We start from the raw sequence: 16,199 nt of genomic DNA, 5'->3' as shown, positions 1-16,199 counted from the left end.
GTAATGAGGTTGCCTTTCCACTCCAACTATAATTTATCTATTCCTCCTTCTTGTTGCAGACATTCCAAATCACTTTCAGATTCCAAAATGTGCCACAATTCCTGTTTCCACGGGGTCTCTGTACATGTGTCCTCTCTACCTGGGATATTTTCCCTTTGCTTGAGGAATGGTAGTCATATAGGCTGAGTTACATTGCAGTAACAAATTAACCTTGATGGCTTTCATAATGTTTGTTGCATAAGCAAAACTCACTTCCAGTTTGGTGTCTGCTCACTTCCAAGTGGTGACTCAGGAATCCAGTCTGTTTCTATCTTCTTTCTGTCTCAGCATGTGGTTTTATTGCTGACATGGCAGGGGAACAGCATGAACTGAGGGATTCTGCAGGCTTTTCACTATCCTACATTATCGTGATACTCACCACTTCCTTTGACATTCTATTGGTCAGAATAAGTCACATGGCCCTTACCTCCTGTAGGGAGGCTCAGAAAAGCAGACTGTCTTTTTTAATGTTCAGCAAATATAATGTCTCAGCCACACCCACCTAACACCTGATTGCCACTGAGATATTTTCTTCACATTGGAGTCTTCTGTAAAACCCAGAAGAACACAAGTGGTGTCTTCCTGGTCCTTTACTGCAACTCTGCATATGAATGATATTTTTCTGTAATCCATCACACTTTTCTTTTCGGTTTTGTTTTGTTTTGTTTGTTTTTGTTTTTTTAAGTCTAGGCTTCATTCTGTCACCCGGGCTGGAGTACAGTGGCAGGACCACTGCTCACGCAACCTTGACTTCCTGGGCTCAGGCAATCCTTCTGCCTCAGTCCCCCGAGTAGCTGGGACTACTGGCTTGTACCACCATGCCCAGTCAATTATTTGATTTCTGGTAAAGATAGGGTCTTACTATGCTGCCCAGGCCGGTTTCGAACTCCTGGGCTCAAGCAATCCACCAGCTTCGGCCTCCCAAAATACTGGGGTTACTGGTGTGAGCTACCACGTCCAGGCTTATCACATCTTTCTAAGTTGTGACCTCTGTGGGGAAAGTAATTGAAATAGTTTGCCTAAATCACAGTATATGTTTTGGTGAAATACCATGTGTATTTTGTGAATATTCAGCAAGTGAATAAATAAATAGGATGTAGCATTTTAGAGCCTCATATATGACATCTTATAAGAGCAAAATATGTTCAAGGTGACTAAGTTATTTCCATCTTAAACAGAATAATATTTTCACAGCTCTTGAAAACATCAAATTTAAAAATTTTATCAGTTCGAGAACAGCCTGGGCAACTGGCGAAACCTCATCTCTACAATAAATAAAAAAATCAGCCGGGCGTGGTAGCACGTGTCTGTAATTCCGGCTACTTGGAAGGCTGAGGTGGAAGGACCACTGGAGTCCAGCGGATCAAGGCTGCGGTGGCTGGGAGCGGCCACTGCACTCTAGTCTGGGCGACAGAGTGAGACTCCAACTCAAAAAAAAAATTTTTTTTATCAGAGTAGTAACCAGTGATCTCTGAGCACTTAATAATGAATGAGCACTGATCAAATTGCTGTATAAATATTAACTCATACCATTATTGCAATACCCTGGGACAAGTCTTTTAAGGGGTCAGATTGTGAAAATTTTAGGCTTTGTAATTCAGTCTCTATTGCAACTACACAGCTCTGCCATTGTAGCATAAAAGTAGTCACAGGCAATGTGTAAATGAATAGATGTGGGTGTGTTTCAGTAGAAGTTTATCTACAAAAAGAGAGGGTGGACTAGATTTGACCTGAGGGCTGTGGTTTACCAATCTCTACCTATTTTCAAATAAGGCCCAGAAGGGTTAAAATCTGGCCCAGAATTACACAGGTAGTAAAATAAATAAATAAAATTGAATTTGAACCAATTGAACTCAGACTGTCTTCGGAGATTACACTTAGTCTTAACCATGAAATGATACTATTTATCAGGAAAAAACAAACAATGCTTTCATAACTTTCTAGCTGTGGGAACATTGTGTTCTAGGGTTAAAAAAGCTTTGGAGAACATCTATCTCCAAATCTTCCAGGATATTATGATGACTCAAAGAGGAAGTTTTAAAAGGGGAAGTCAGAAGAGATCTATTGTAAAACATAGTGACCACAGTTACATGACAATAATATATTGTATTCTTTAAAACAGCTGAAAGACTAGATTTTAAGTATTCTAGACAAAGAATAATAATAAAAAAGAATAAATATAAGAGGTGATCCAAATGTTAATTCCATCACTTGAGCAATTTCACAATATATACATCTTTTAAAACAACATGTTTGTTTGTTTGTTTTTGAGTTGGAGTCTCACTCTGTAACCCCGACTAGAGTGCAGTGGCTGCTCCCGGCCACTGCAGCCTCGACCCACTGGGCACAGGCGATCCCTCCGCCTCAGCCTTCCGAGTAGCCGGAATTACAGGCTTGCGTTGCCATGCCTGGTTGATTTTTTTTATTTATTGTAGAGATGGGGTCTCGCCAAGTTGCCCAGGTGGGTCTCAAACCCGCGGGCTCAGACAATCCACTCACCTCAGCCCCCAAAGCGTGGGATTACAGGCTGAGCCAACATGCTTAAAACAACATGTTGTACACAAAAATTATACAGTATGTATTTGTCACCTTAAAGAACAAATTCAAATAAATAAAAAGGGGAAGTCACTTCAACAAGGTCATATAGCAAGCAAGATGAAGAGCTAAGATTCAAGAGCAAACCATTGCAGCAAACCATTGTCCATCAAAAATTCAAGCCTTTCCACCACCCCCAACCCCAGAGTGGTAGATTTGTCACTGGGAAGTGGCTTCCTAGCCAGAGACTACATTTCCCCGAAGCCCTTGCAGTAGTTGTGACCATGTGACTGAGTTCTAGCCAATAGAATGTAGGGAAAAGTGATGTGAACAACTTCCTGGTGTGGCCCATATTGACACCCCCCCATGGGACTCTGCCATGTTATTTGCCCCCTCCCAGTTGGCTAAAATGGAAAGGATGACCTTGGAGGCTACACAGTGAAAACGACAGAGCCGCCATCAGCCTGAGGATGGAGAAGAGACACTGCAAATCTGTTTAGTGATCCTCTACTGAACATACGGCAAAAATGAACTTGTATTGTGCTAAGCCTCTGACATTTTGGAGTTGATCATTACAGCAACCTCTGTAACCCCATCTACTGCCAGCAGTCTGACAGTCAATCACTCTGCAATGGTCCCTCCAAAACTAAAGGTCTTGTTCAAAGTTATACAGGAGGAGAGCTGAAATGGCGATGTGTGCATTTCTCCCTACTGCTGATTAATACCCCTCTCCCCATCTTGTTGTAAGATAAGATGTCTAGATTGATCATGACAATGAGGCAATAGTTTGAGTTGCCTACCTGAGGCTCAGTTCTGTTGATGCCCGTGAGGAAGAGGAGGTGGGCCAGGAAGAGGCAGAGGGAGAGCTGTAGGTGGAGGGAGGTGCTGGTGTTCTGGATGGGCCGGCACAGGAGGAAGGTGAGAAATGCCAGGAACAGGCACAGCAGAGAGATGACCAGCCCCACGTAGGTGATGATGGTCAGCACAGGGTCCTCCTGCAAGTCACCCAAGGAGAACTCCATTATAACTTCCAACTGTGCCGCTATTTTCCATCAGAAGGGCATCCTAGTTCAGCCCCTGAAACAAACGACTTCACTTCTCTAAGACTTGGTGTTCCCTTCTTCACAATCGGGACAATAATGGCATCTACCACACAGGAATGTGCAAAAACAAATACAACTAGACCAGTGCTATCTAGTAGAAATTAGACAAGGAGCTCATGTGTAATTTAAATTTTCTAGTAGTCACGTTAACAAATGTAAAGAGAAACAGGTGAACTTAATTTAACAGTTCACCCAATAGGTTCAAGATATTATCATCTGAACGTATATTCAATATAAACGTAAATAATTTGCCACATTCTTTTTTTTTTCATATTAAGCCTTTGAGATCCAACCTGTATTTTATGCTTGGTACACATCTCAATTCAGACACTGTATTTTTGGTGGTGCAAGTGAAATGTAGGCCTACCAAACAGTAAAGTTGCATTTAACAGAAAAATGTTTTACACTGCTTCAGTTTTAAAATTTAAATCAATTAAAACAAAATAAGGTTAAGAATTTGGTTCTTCAGTTGTGCCAACCACTTTCAAGTGCTCAATGGTTGCATGTGTCTAGCGATTCCGTTGGAGAGCACAGCACTCAAAAGTTATCTCTATGAAGGCTGATTTTTTTTGAGTTGGTATGTCACTCTGTCTCCCAGGCTGGAGTGCAGTGGCACAATCATGGCTCACTGGAATCTCGACCTCCTGAGTTCAGGCACTCCTTCTGCCTCAGCCCTCCAAGCAGTGGCTATATGACCAAGTAGCTGGGACTACACTGTACACAGCACGATGCCTGCCCAATTTTTTTACTTTTTGTAGAGAAAAGGTCTTGCTATGTTGCCTGGGCTGGTTTTGAGCCCCTGAGCTCAAGCAATTCTTCCTCCTTGGTCTCCCAAGTGCTGGGATTCCAAGTGTGAGCCACCACACCCAGCATGAAATTTTCTTCACCTATCTTGCTCCCTGTTGTATTCTCAAGGCCTAGAAGACTGCCTGGCATATAATAGGCACTTGATAAGTAATACAAGGAGGTCATTCATCTGAAGCTTGTAGCACAATGGTTGTCATGCAGTAAATGTTCAATCAATGAGAGCTAAAAAGAAATTGGCAGAGATGGTCAATACATTTTTGTAAACCTAAGCTATCCCAAACGTGATTGAGACCTGGGAAGGGCAGAGGGTGATGCTGTGTCATTTGTGACAGCCAGTGTCCTTCTTTCTGGTCTGACCAGGGAGGTTCAGTTGTCATCTTCTCTTGCAGAGTAACAGATGGTTTAGATGCCAGACCCCTGTGGGATCTCTAGACCTCTACTTACCACTGTAGAGGCTGCCAATGTTCGAGGGCTTCCCTTGGTAGCTTGAATTCACTCTACCCAGACTCATAGATATGTCATAGAATTAACAGCCCTTGGACACAACCTTCATCAAAAACTAAAGGGAGTTGGTGTATAAATACCCCAGCTCCCTCCCCATGCAGTTAGAACAACTCTGAGATGTGAGTTCTACCTTGACTCTCCTGATCTCCCAGAGGGAATAAGATCCAGTTGCTCACAGTTGTAAATGACTGGATAGTACTCCTGCCTCTACTTCTGTTTTATTTCCGTTTCATTGCCCCAGTTCTGGAATCCCTTCTCCAGGAAGCCACTACCAGTTGACTCTTTATCCTAGGGTTCTTTTCAAAGAAATGCAGAGGATGATCTCATGGCTTCCTGGACACAGGCATGTTCCCAGGAGGGGGCCATGAGTCTCGGTACCTTGGGGGCAAGAGCCAAAAGAACAGCGAAGCTGGACAGGTGGAAGCACTTGCACTTGGTGTAAGAGTCGTTGCTGTACACGTGAGAGCAGCCCTCCGTGGACCAACTTCCCCCATCTTTGAATCCATCCCAGTAGACACAGATAGGTCTTGTTTTTTCACCACCAGGCTGAAAAGAGAACAGTGTGAAAGCAGGTTCTTTCCTGGTTTTGTTTCTTAACTATGTGGGTTCATTGGGTTAGAAACCGGATTGGGTGAGGCATTGGGTTAGAAACTGGATTGAAAAAACACATTTAGGGGAGAGCCTCCCATCACCACATGTAAATGTAAAGAGAAACAGATGATCTTAATTTAACAGTTCACCCAATAGGTTCTAAATATTATCATCTGAATGTTTGATGATATTCAGATATCAAATATCTGATATGGGGTTTATTCTGCCCTTCTCTGGCTAATCTCAGCACCCAGAGATTGACCTTACGAGTTGCCTCATGAGAATCCTAGTCATTGATAGAACCAATGAAGGACACTGGTGAGAGATAATTGGGTAACAGAAGAGAGAGAAGTCAGTTGTTTATTCCAGATGCCCTTTTTACTCCAGGCTGTCTCCTTTTCCTGAAGGACAATCCCTTTTCCCTGTCTCCAACTCCCACTAAACTCAGCAATGTCATCCTACTTTGACTTTTGGGCTTCAGTGTGAGACTAGCTTCCACTGAGGTGACCTCTGGGTACCTGGACATGCTTTTTTTTGTCCCAAGCTTTACTGAGGTGTGATTGACAAATCAATAATTGTGGATGACACGCTGGTTTGATAGATGTCTACATTATAAAATGATTAGCACTGTTTTACCTAACACACACATCCATCACCTCACATAGTCACTGTTTGTTCATTTTGTGATGAGGACACTTGCAATCCACTCTCTCAGCAAGTCTCAAGTATACAGCACTTTATTATTATCAACTACAGTCACCATGTGGTACATTAGGTCCCAGGTACTTATTCATCTGGCAATTTAAACTTTGTACCCTTTGACCACCATTGACCCATTTTCCCTGCGACTCAGCTCCTGGTAACCATCATTCTACTCCTTGTTATTTTGAATTTGACTTTTTTTAAAGACTCAAGATATAAATGAAATTAAGCAATATTTTTTTCTAGTTTGGCTAATTATACATAAGAAAGCAGTCCTCCGGGATCATTCCTGTTGTCACAGGTGGCAAGATTTCTTACTTTTTAAAGGTGAAATAATAGTTTATATATATATATTTATATATATATATGTATATGTATATATAATTTCTTTTTTTTTGAGTCAGGGTCTCACTCTGTCATCCAACTGAAAGGCAGTAGCACACTCACAGCTCACTGCAGCCTCAATCTCCCGAGCTCAGGCAATTTCTCCACCTCTGCCTCTCAAGACGTCAGGACGACAGGAGCTTACCACCACACCTAGCTAATTTTTTTTTTCGTAGAGTTGAGGTCTTGCTATGTTGCCCAGTCTGGCCTCAAACTCCTGGGCTCAAACAGTCCTCCCACCTTGGTCTCCCAAAGGGCTGGGATTACAGGCATGAGCCACCACGCCCAGCCTATATGACATTTCTTTACCCATTCATCTGTTGACAGGCACTTAGATTGTTTTCCATATCTTGGCTATTGTGAATAATGCTGCCATCAATCTGAGAGTATAGTTATCTCTCTGAGATTCTCATTTCTATCCCTTTGAATATGTACTCAGACCTGGGATCGCTGAATCATAGGATGTTCTGTTAATAAGTTTTCGAGAAACATCCATACTGCCATATTGCTTTTCATAATGGCTGTTACCTGTTTACATTTCCATCAGCAGCTCTATAAGGCTTTGCTTTTCCACTTGTCCTCATCAGTACTTATCTTTTGGCTTTTTGGTGATAGCTGTCCTAACTACTGAAGGCGCCTCGACATTTCTTGTCATTTCTCTTACCTCTGAATGATCAGACTTGTATTCTGCCCCTACTGGCAAATTGATAATACACCCTCACCCTTTAGGACACGACAGAGATGACTTGCCACCTGTATTATTATTGGGTTTTGCTCACCTGAGTATGTTGAAAAGTCAGAACCACAGGTTTAGACAGTGCAACTTTTTCCTTCAAGCCAATGGTGCCACTCACAACATGGGAGTTCAGTTTTACTTCCCGCTTCCCTCTTGTGTTACTAAAAAAGGATCCATTCAGAACATACCCTAGCGATCCATAAGTGATGAGGGCAACTATATTTCTATCTGAAAAAAAATAGAAGAGGAAGACTGTTAGGGGGTGCCCATAGTTTGGGGGGACAGTACACATGTTTTATGTGAGGGTCAAAAGGCAAACACCGATAGTTAAAACTGCCCTTTGAAATCCCTTTATTTGATGTTTAATATACTATGTGTGGTTTGGAGGCAGGATTTTTGTCTACGTAATTCATATGATAATGCACCACACTTTATAAGAGCAAATATGCTCATATCCTGTGCAAGATGCGCTCATCAGCAGGTTGTAAAAATGCATATGAGATTTCTGGCATCACAGTCAGAGTCGTAAGACAAGATGCTTGCCTTCCAAAGGGCAGGTGGAGCTCAGGTGGGCTGTGGAAGCCACACGCGCCCATCTTCCATCTCAAGCTCACCCTGAGATCTAACATGGTAGAAAGGTATGCAGGATGATCCATTCTATTTAATACTCTCTCTTCCTCCCTCCCTCCCTCTCTCCTCTCTTTCTTTCTTCCTCCTTTTCTCTCCCCTCCTTTCTCTCTCTCCCCCTTCCTCACTCTCGTTCTTTCACACGTTCCCCCTCCCTTCCCTTTTCATGAAAGGATAATTTAATCCGCAAAAGTCTAATGCATACAGGTTGCTCCATGGCACAATGAAGTGTTTCCCAAACTGCACTTATACATGTGCCTCCATGTCATTTCGGTCAAAGTCACTTGCCACCTGTATTATTATTTACTCCTTTAAAAAAAATCAACCCATTTTGGATACTTTCCCTCCCATTTCCCACCCTACAGCTCATAGTAAGGAGTGAAGATAACTCACTCTCCAGGAAATGTCTGCAGGAAATGCAGCAAGCATTTCCTTCTCGTGAAGACCCAGTCTTTCTCTCTGAAATAGTTTATATGAATTCATTCATTTTATTTGTTCTTTCATTAAATATTTCTTGAGCACCTACTGTATGCATAGACACGCTTTTCATGACAGCATATAGCAGTGAACAAAACAGAGTCCCTGTCCTCAGAGAACTGGCATTGCAGTAGGAGAAATGGGCAATAAATGGATAAATAAATGAGAAATAATGACATCATGCCAGTGCTTTGCAGAGACTTAAGTTGATGGGTGGTAACCTATGGCATGAGGATTACATCCAGCCTGCCACCTGCTTTTTAAATCAAATTTTATGGGCACACACCCACACTCCATCATTGACATATCATCCATGGTTGCCTTCATGATACAATGGCAGAATTGAATAGTTATGCCCAAGATCATCTGGCCTCAAAAGCCTAAAACATTTACTCTCTGATCCTTTTCACAGAACAAGTTTGCTCACTTGCAAGACAAACTGGGTGTTAATGAAACACTTCTCAAGGGAAGAAATGTTTGAGGCAGCCTGGCACCATTGAATGTTGCCTTGTCAGACTGTCACATGGAAACGGAGCATGTGTCAGCCTGTCCCTTTGAAGGAAGCACGTCAAGGAATTCCTGTTGGAACCTCAGTGGGTATCACAAAGTTGTCATTCCTCATGAGAATCCAATTTCATCTCCCTAGATGCCTGGTCAATGACCAAGGAAGGTCTCTACATTCCACCATGTATAATCTACCTACCTTGAAAATTTTGTGAGTTCCCACCACATGGCTCAATCACCTAGAAATGAGACTATGGTGTGTAGAATTTGGAGTCAAGAGAATTCATCACAGACACAGTACCTGTTGTGCTTCCTTTGAAAGCATCAGCACAGTCGATATCCATGGTGTTATTTCCAGCTTCCAGAAAAGTCTTCTCTTTTGTCTTATTGCACATCTTGCTTTCATAGACTGAAAACATTAAGAAATTGAGTCCTGCCATACTCACTTCTCATGCCTAAGAAACACGATGAAGAATTCCTTCCCTTCTTTGGAAGACCAGAATCCAGATCTCACTATGATGGTCATAAGCACTCTACACTGCATCACTTACCTATATCAAAAGTAGAATCTTCACCCTTTCCTGGAGAGGTGAAAGTTTGATTCCAGACTTTCAATTCCACATTCTGGAGTAATTGAGTAGCCACTCTAGCAAATTCCTCTTTGCTTCTATTTCTTCTTTGATTTTCCTTTCAAAGAAATAAAGGTAATTAGGTGAACTCTCATGGAGGGATAAGAAAGCAGGAATATGCACAAGTGTAGTGTGGTGAGCCTGGAAGGCAGCAATACTCATTAAGGTGTTCCTAGGTAAACGTGGGAATGAGGTTCTGGATTCTTGGTTCTGGTCTTTGAATGACAGCTGAGACACCATCACCCTACTTCAGATTTTCTTGATCTTTGTTGACATCCGAGACCAGATCGTTCTTGGTTGTGGGAGACTGCCCTGGGTATTGTAGGATGTTGGACAGTATCCCTGGTCTCTATATATGAGATGCCAGTAGTGTGCCTCTCCTGCCCAATTGTGACAACTAGAAGCATCCCAAGATATTGCCAGAAGTCTCCTGGAACAGAGGACAAAATCACCCCTGGATAGAATAACTCCATCCTAGATTATAAGATATATGTCAAATCATAGGGACCCATGGTAGCGTTTGAGTAGGAGAGTGCCAGCTGTTTCTCAAACCCAGGCTTCACTCTACTCACCCAGATGTTCACTTTTGCTGGTGAGCCTTCATCATCAATTCCATCACCTGCGGAAGAAAAGTAGCCATTAAATGAGATATGGGTGAAAACACACCCCGCCTCACACCCCTTTGTCAATCACCCTCAAGTTATATCTTTCTCTAAGACTTTTGTAGCCCATCCTAATTCCTCTCTAAGAAGTCCAAAGTGAAGTCTGCAGTAGAATTTTAAAAAGGAATTAAGCTAGGGCTTCCAGTTCAACGCATCAGTCAACAGCATTTGTTGAGTACCTACTCAAGACCAGGCATAATGGTAAATCATATGAATACAGGTTAGTAAAAGAGACAAAGTGTATTCCCTGTGGAGTTTGCAGCCTGGCAGGAAAGCAAACAAGAGAATCATTGCAAATAATTAAGTGATCACAAGTGATGCTCTTAATAGATATAATATGATGACGTGGGAGTAGAGAGGGGAGAACCCCAACACATCAAGGTTGCATGAAAGCCTTTCTGAAGAAATCAGCATTTGATGAGTTAAGATTGTAGAAGCATTTGTCTACACGTTATGAAAGTGCCTTCATATACACTGTCTCATGTAAGGAAGTGCAGAATGTTCCAAAACAGACTCATGTGGCATAACACTAATATCTCTTGAGCCTTACTGGATGCCTAGAGTGCAAATTATTTCACATGCATTAATATTCAAAAAGGGTAGGTAAGATGTATTTGTTTGCCAGGGCTGCCATAACTTAGTGCCATAAAGTGAGCGGCTTAAAGTAGTAGAAACGTATTGTCTCACAGTTCTGGAGGGAAGAAGACCAAATCAAGGTGCCAGCAGGGCCAGGCTCCCTCTGAGGGTTCTAGAGGAAAATCTTGTCTTGCTTCTTTTAGTTTCTGGAGTTGGCCAGCAATCTTTGGCAATCCTTAGCTTGCGGCAGCTTAACTCCAATCTCTGCCTCTGTCTTCACATGGCCATCTTCCCTCTGCATGTGTGTCTGTGTCTCTGTGCCCAAATTTCTCTCTTTTTTCTTTTCTTTTCTTTTCTTTTTTTTTAGTTGGAGTCTCACTCTCGCCCAGGCTGGAGTGCAGTGGCACACTCATGGCCACCCAACTTCAACCTGCTGAGCTCCGGCGATCCTTCCGCCTCAGCCTTCCAAGTAGCTGGAACTACAGGTGCACACTACCATGCCTGGCTGATTTTTAAAAAAATTGTTGTGGATACGAGGTCTCACCAAGTTCCCGGGCTGATCTCAACCCCTCTCTCTTCTTATAAGGACACTAATCCTATGGGATTTAGGGCCCACCCTAATTTAGTATGACTTCATCTTGATCACGTTGGCAAAGACCCTGTTTCCAAATGCAATTACATTCACAGGTTTCAGGTGGACATGAATTTGGGGGTCATCATCCAACCCAGTAAGCAGGATTTGGAAATGGCCCCCAGTGATCCCTATCTCTTGGTCTTCATGCCTTTGTGTAATCTCTTCTCCTTGACTATGAGCTGGACCGCAGAGGCTCATTTCTCTATTTTTTTCTTTCCTTTGTTTTAATCATTCCTCAACAGTCAGAGTGAACAGAGACTCATTTCTAATCAACAGAATACAAACAAAGTGACAAGATATCACATCTGAGATTAGGCTATAAAAGACCATGACTTCTAGCTTATTCACACTCTCTTTCCAGCTATCCTTATGTGCTGGCTCTAATAAAGCAAGTTATAGGGGTCCACATTTCTAGGAACTGAGGGATGACTCCAGCCAAATGCTAGACATAAACCGAGGGCTTCATCCAACACTCTGAAGGGACTGAATTCTGCCTGCAACCATACGCATGAGCTTGAAAGCAGATCCTGCCAGTCGAGTCTCCAGATGAAATCACAGCCTGGACAATACCTCGATTGCAGATGTCATAGGCTCTAAATCAAAAGGAGCTAGCTAAGCCACATTGAATGTTTGACCTACAGAAATCATGAAGCAATAAATATGTGTTGCTTTAAGCCATGACACTTTGGGGTAATGTGTTATGCAGTAACACATAACTAACACTGTAGATACCATTATTATTCTCATTTACAAATGAGACATAAAAGGAAAGTCATTAGCCAAAAGTCAGCTAGTAAGTGGGAGAGACAGCTCTTAAATTCAACTCACCTAACTCAAAGCGTGGGATGATAATATTATTAAACTAATAAATAAATACATTGTGAGGCTGAGGTGAGTGGATTGCCTGAGCCTGCGGGTTCGACACCCGCCTGGGCAGCGAGACCTCATCTCTACAATAAATCAAAAAATCAGCCGGATGTGGTAGCGCATGCCTGTAATTCTGGCTACTCGGAAGGCTGAGGTGGAAGGATCGCTGGAGCCCAGCAGGTCGAGGCTGCGGTGGCCGGGAGTGGCCACTGCACTCCAGTCTGGGCGACGGAGTGAGACTCCAATTCAAAAATAAATAAATAAATAAATAAATTGTGGATAGGGACAGCCAGGTTTCTCATTGTTGGAGAGAAGAGTTACAAATAAGGAAAGCGGGAAGGCTTGATGTTGAACTGGAATCAGAGGTATCTGTGTAAACTCATGGGCTTTAGTATATGGGCAGACAGATATTTCAAAAAAGTAAATTAGTAGAGGAATTCAGAAGAAATATAGAGGTGTCATTTTGGAAATCTTTACCCTTGGTCTTGTGTCTTCAATAAGAGAGACCCTTATTGGAGACATACATCCAGAAGGCATCTACAGGAATGCCAAAAAAAGGTGTACACGTTTTAAGTATAACATTCGCTCAAAAGATGGTGTTAATCAAATGAATGCTAGCATCACCACGCAACAGGCAGGACAGTCAAAGAAAATAGCAGAAGCATGGTTGGGTGAACATCATATTACACATTGCTACCGTAACTTAATTCAACTTCAAAAAGTAATACATAGATAACATCTCCTAAAATGTGTGTAAGTTTTTTTGACAGCCCCTGTATATAGAGATGGTGACAGATGCCATGGGGCTTGGATGACCTTGGAGAGACCATCAAGGATAACAAAAGGGTGAGGACTAAAGATTAAGACAGAGCTTTTTTCTCTTATCCTGGCCTGAAATTGGTAGAGCACTCAGAGTCTCCTTCCAAATTCCCACTTCTTTTAATAATGGGAATAGTATTTGGAGGTTCTTACCATAACAGTCTTGATGATTAAACCAAGAAAATATATCCCACCAACTTGGCGCACAGTTGCAGTTGTAACCTCCAATTTTATTGCTACAATATGCTCTGGGCTGGCACTTGGCCAGCCCAATCACACATTCATCAATATCTGTGAATCAAGAGAAAATATGTTTTTCATTTTCATAGAACTATGCCATTTCCCTTGCCCATGGAAACTCCATTGCCCAACATTGTTCATAAATGTTTTCTCTAAGTTTATTTACAAATCCAGTGTAATCCCAATTTTAAAAAAATCTACACATATTTTATGGAGTGAGATGAGCTAATGCTGTCATACATGTATTGCCAGAAAAAAACTGCAAAGTGGGAACCAATAAACTGGGACATTAAAACATGCCATAAAGCATTATTCACACATACCATAAAGCATTATTCACATAACAGTGAGGCACTGGCGCATGAATAAATAAAAATAGATCAGTGTAACAGATTAAAAAGTCCAGAAATGGATTCTAAAACATATGGAGCTTTAGAATATGGTAAAGGTGATATGACTAATCACTGGAGTAAGAATGAAAAGCTGTTGTTGTTTTTTTATGGTGAGTCACACTCTGTTAAATTAACTTAAAACACACAGTGAATAGCAAGGGAATAAATGCAGCTAAGTTAACACATTGTAAGGAAAGATTTCAAGACAGGTGGAAGAATCACACTACTTAAATCCAGGCTTATGCAATATTTGCGTGTCCTGTGTCTCAGCCATCTCAGCCTTCCCTCATGATGGACTAGAGTGGAGGTCCCAGACAGGAGACCCATAGGCAGAAGGTGCCCTGGTCCAAGCACTCACACCTGTCCTCTCCATCTGAAGGATTAAGGGACAAGTACACCTGGCCAATAACTGTACCCTGTCAATTAGTCTGATGCAGAGATATGAGTTTTTGGGGGCCATGAGTTTATGTGTTTTGGGTAGAGGATATATGGACCAGAACAGTAATCACTAATGAGGGATTGAATTAAAACATCATAAACATCCTTACCTTCACATTTTTCATGGGGATCATAAAAGTATTTCCTCCCAGAACTGGAATGGAATCCATCTTCACAAACACAGTGGGTGCTGTTGTAGCAGAAGGCATGCTTAGGGCATGGAGTACAGGAGACTGCAGGAAACACAGAACCCATTCATTCACTTGCTCATTCACTTATTCAAGAAGTATTTATTGAGCATCTACAATGTACCCGATGCTGTGGTCATAATAACGCTTTCTTGGGAAGAAAACATTTTCTGTTGGCATCCTTTTTACACACAGCCCACTGCTGAGCACAGTGCTCACAGTGCCACCAACACTACTCTTGTCTGGTAGACCTGCAAACACCAGCATCTGTGTTTCTTTGCTTGAGGGCTCCCTATGGCTACCAGAGTCTACCTTGTTCAGCATACAGAAGATTAGCAATGTCTTTCCTCCAAGGAGCAGCTCCCTAAGTCAGTGACTGACAGGAGGCTGTCTGTTAAAACCACAGCTTCGCGATTATTTTAAAAAGCAGGAAATGTCAAGTGCTGGTGAGAATGTGGTAAAAAGCAGAATTCTTGTGCACCACTGATGGGAATGTAAGATGATGTAGCCTCTATGGAAAACATTATGGCAGTTCCTCAAAATAAAAAATAAAAAGTTAGAATTACCAGATGATCCAGCAATCCCACTTTTGGGTATATCCTCCGGTGAATTGAAAGCAGGTATGGAAGAGAAACCTGCACACTCATGTTCGTTGCAACATTATTCATAATAGTCAAAATTATGTAACTCATCTGCTCATCTATGAATGAACGGATTAACAAAATGTGACCCATCTATCCATCCATACAATGGAATATTATCCAGCTTTTCAAAAGAAGGAAGTTCGGACACATGCAACAATGTAAATGAATCTTGAGGACATTATCCTCAGTGAAATAAGCCAGTCCCAAAAGGACAAACACTGTATGATTCCACTTAAGGAAAGTCTTTGAAGTCATCTGAGTCATAGACAAAAAGTGGAATGGTGGGTGCCCAGTGCTAGAGAGGGGAGTGAGTGTTTCATGGAGACAGAGTTGCAGTTTGGGAAGAGGAGAGAAAGTTCTGGAGATGGAGTGGTGATGGTTACCCAACCATGTAAATGTGTTTAACGCCATTGACCTATAGCCTTGGCAATGGTTAAGAAGGTACACTTTGTGTTATGTATATTTTACCACAATTAAAAAAAAATTTAATAAAACAGCTTCCTTGCTTTTTGGGGGACTGATCTGAGGTGTCTGCTCCATACCATGTCCAACAGTTCCCCAAGGGCTCAAACTCCAGCTGCCTTCATGTATACTGCTTAATAATGAATCCCTGCCCACTCCCAGCTGGTGGTTCCTGGGTTCACCTACCAGATAAACGATTTGTTCTCAGTGTCTTCTTTTGTGGGGAGCCCAAACCAAGACTGAGGGTAAAGGCAAGTATTTCCCAAAATGACTTAGGACACAGGCTTTGGGGAAGAAAGAGAAGAGTCTAGCATCCACCAGCTGTATGACCTTAAGTCGGCCACTTCCCTAGAGGACCATTGGTCAAGTGGAGATGATTTGCATACCCTCTTTGTAGGACTGTCATGAAGATTGAGTACAATGGCATGTGCAATTTGCTTAGCTAAGTACATGGAGATGATAATGGTGATGATGGAGAAGGAGAACAACCCTTAGGAGAGCCAAGGAGCAGGAAGAAAGCACCGAGGACTCCATGCTTTGTCTCTTGAAAAGGGCTCCTTCTCCCTGCAATCCCCCTATTGGGAATATATCCTGAAGAACTCAAATCACTCTATCAAAAAGATACCTGCACACGTATGT

At 42.1% G+C, this 16,199-nt stretch overlaps 1 protein-coding gene across 1 annotated transcript in view; it reads right to left on the bottom strand.

Annotated features, from left to right (window-relative positions):
• The window catches only part of LOC103275830 (putative adhesion G protein-coupled receptor E4P), a 55,198-nt gene that overhangs the window by 25,575 nt on the left and 13,424 nt on the right, over positions 1-16,199 (bottom strand). The window contains exons 4-8 of the mRNA XM_021706555.1: positions 14,377-14,499; positions 13,350-13,487; positions 10,175-10,257; positions 5,367-5,534; positions 3,375-3,569 (exon numbers count right to left, since the gene is read on the bottom strand). Of these exons, the coding sequence (XP_021562230.1) occupies positions 3,375-3,569; positions 5,367-5,534; positions 10,175-10,257; positions 13,350-13,487; positions 14,377-14,499 (707 nt within the window). The remainder of the gene's footprint in view (positions 1-3,374; positions 3,570-5,366; positions 5,535-10,174; positions 10,258-13,349; positions 13,488-14,376; positions 14,500-16,199) is intronic.

Source organism: Carlito syrichta, unplaced genomic scaffold (assembly GCF_000164805.1).
Source record: "Carlito syrichta isolate Samal-C Ts95f unplaced genomic scaffold, Tarsius_syrichta-2.0.1 Scaffold315780, whole genome shotgun sequence".
NCBI lineage: Eukaryota > Metazoa > Chordata > Mammalia > Primates > Tarsiidae > Carlito > Carlito syrichta.
This window is presented reverse-complemented; position numbering and strand designations above follow the sequence as displayed.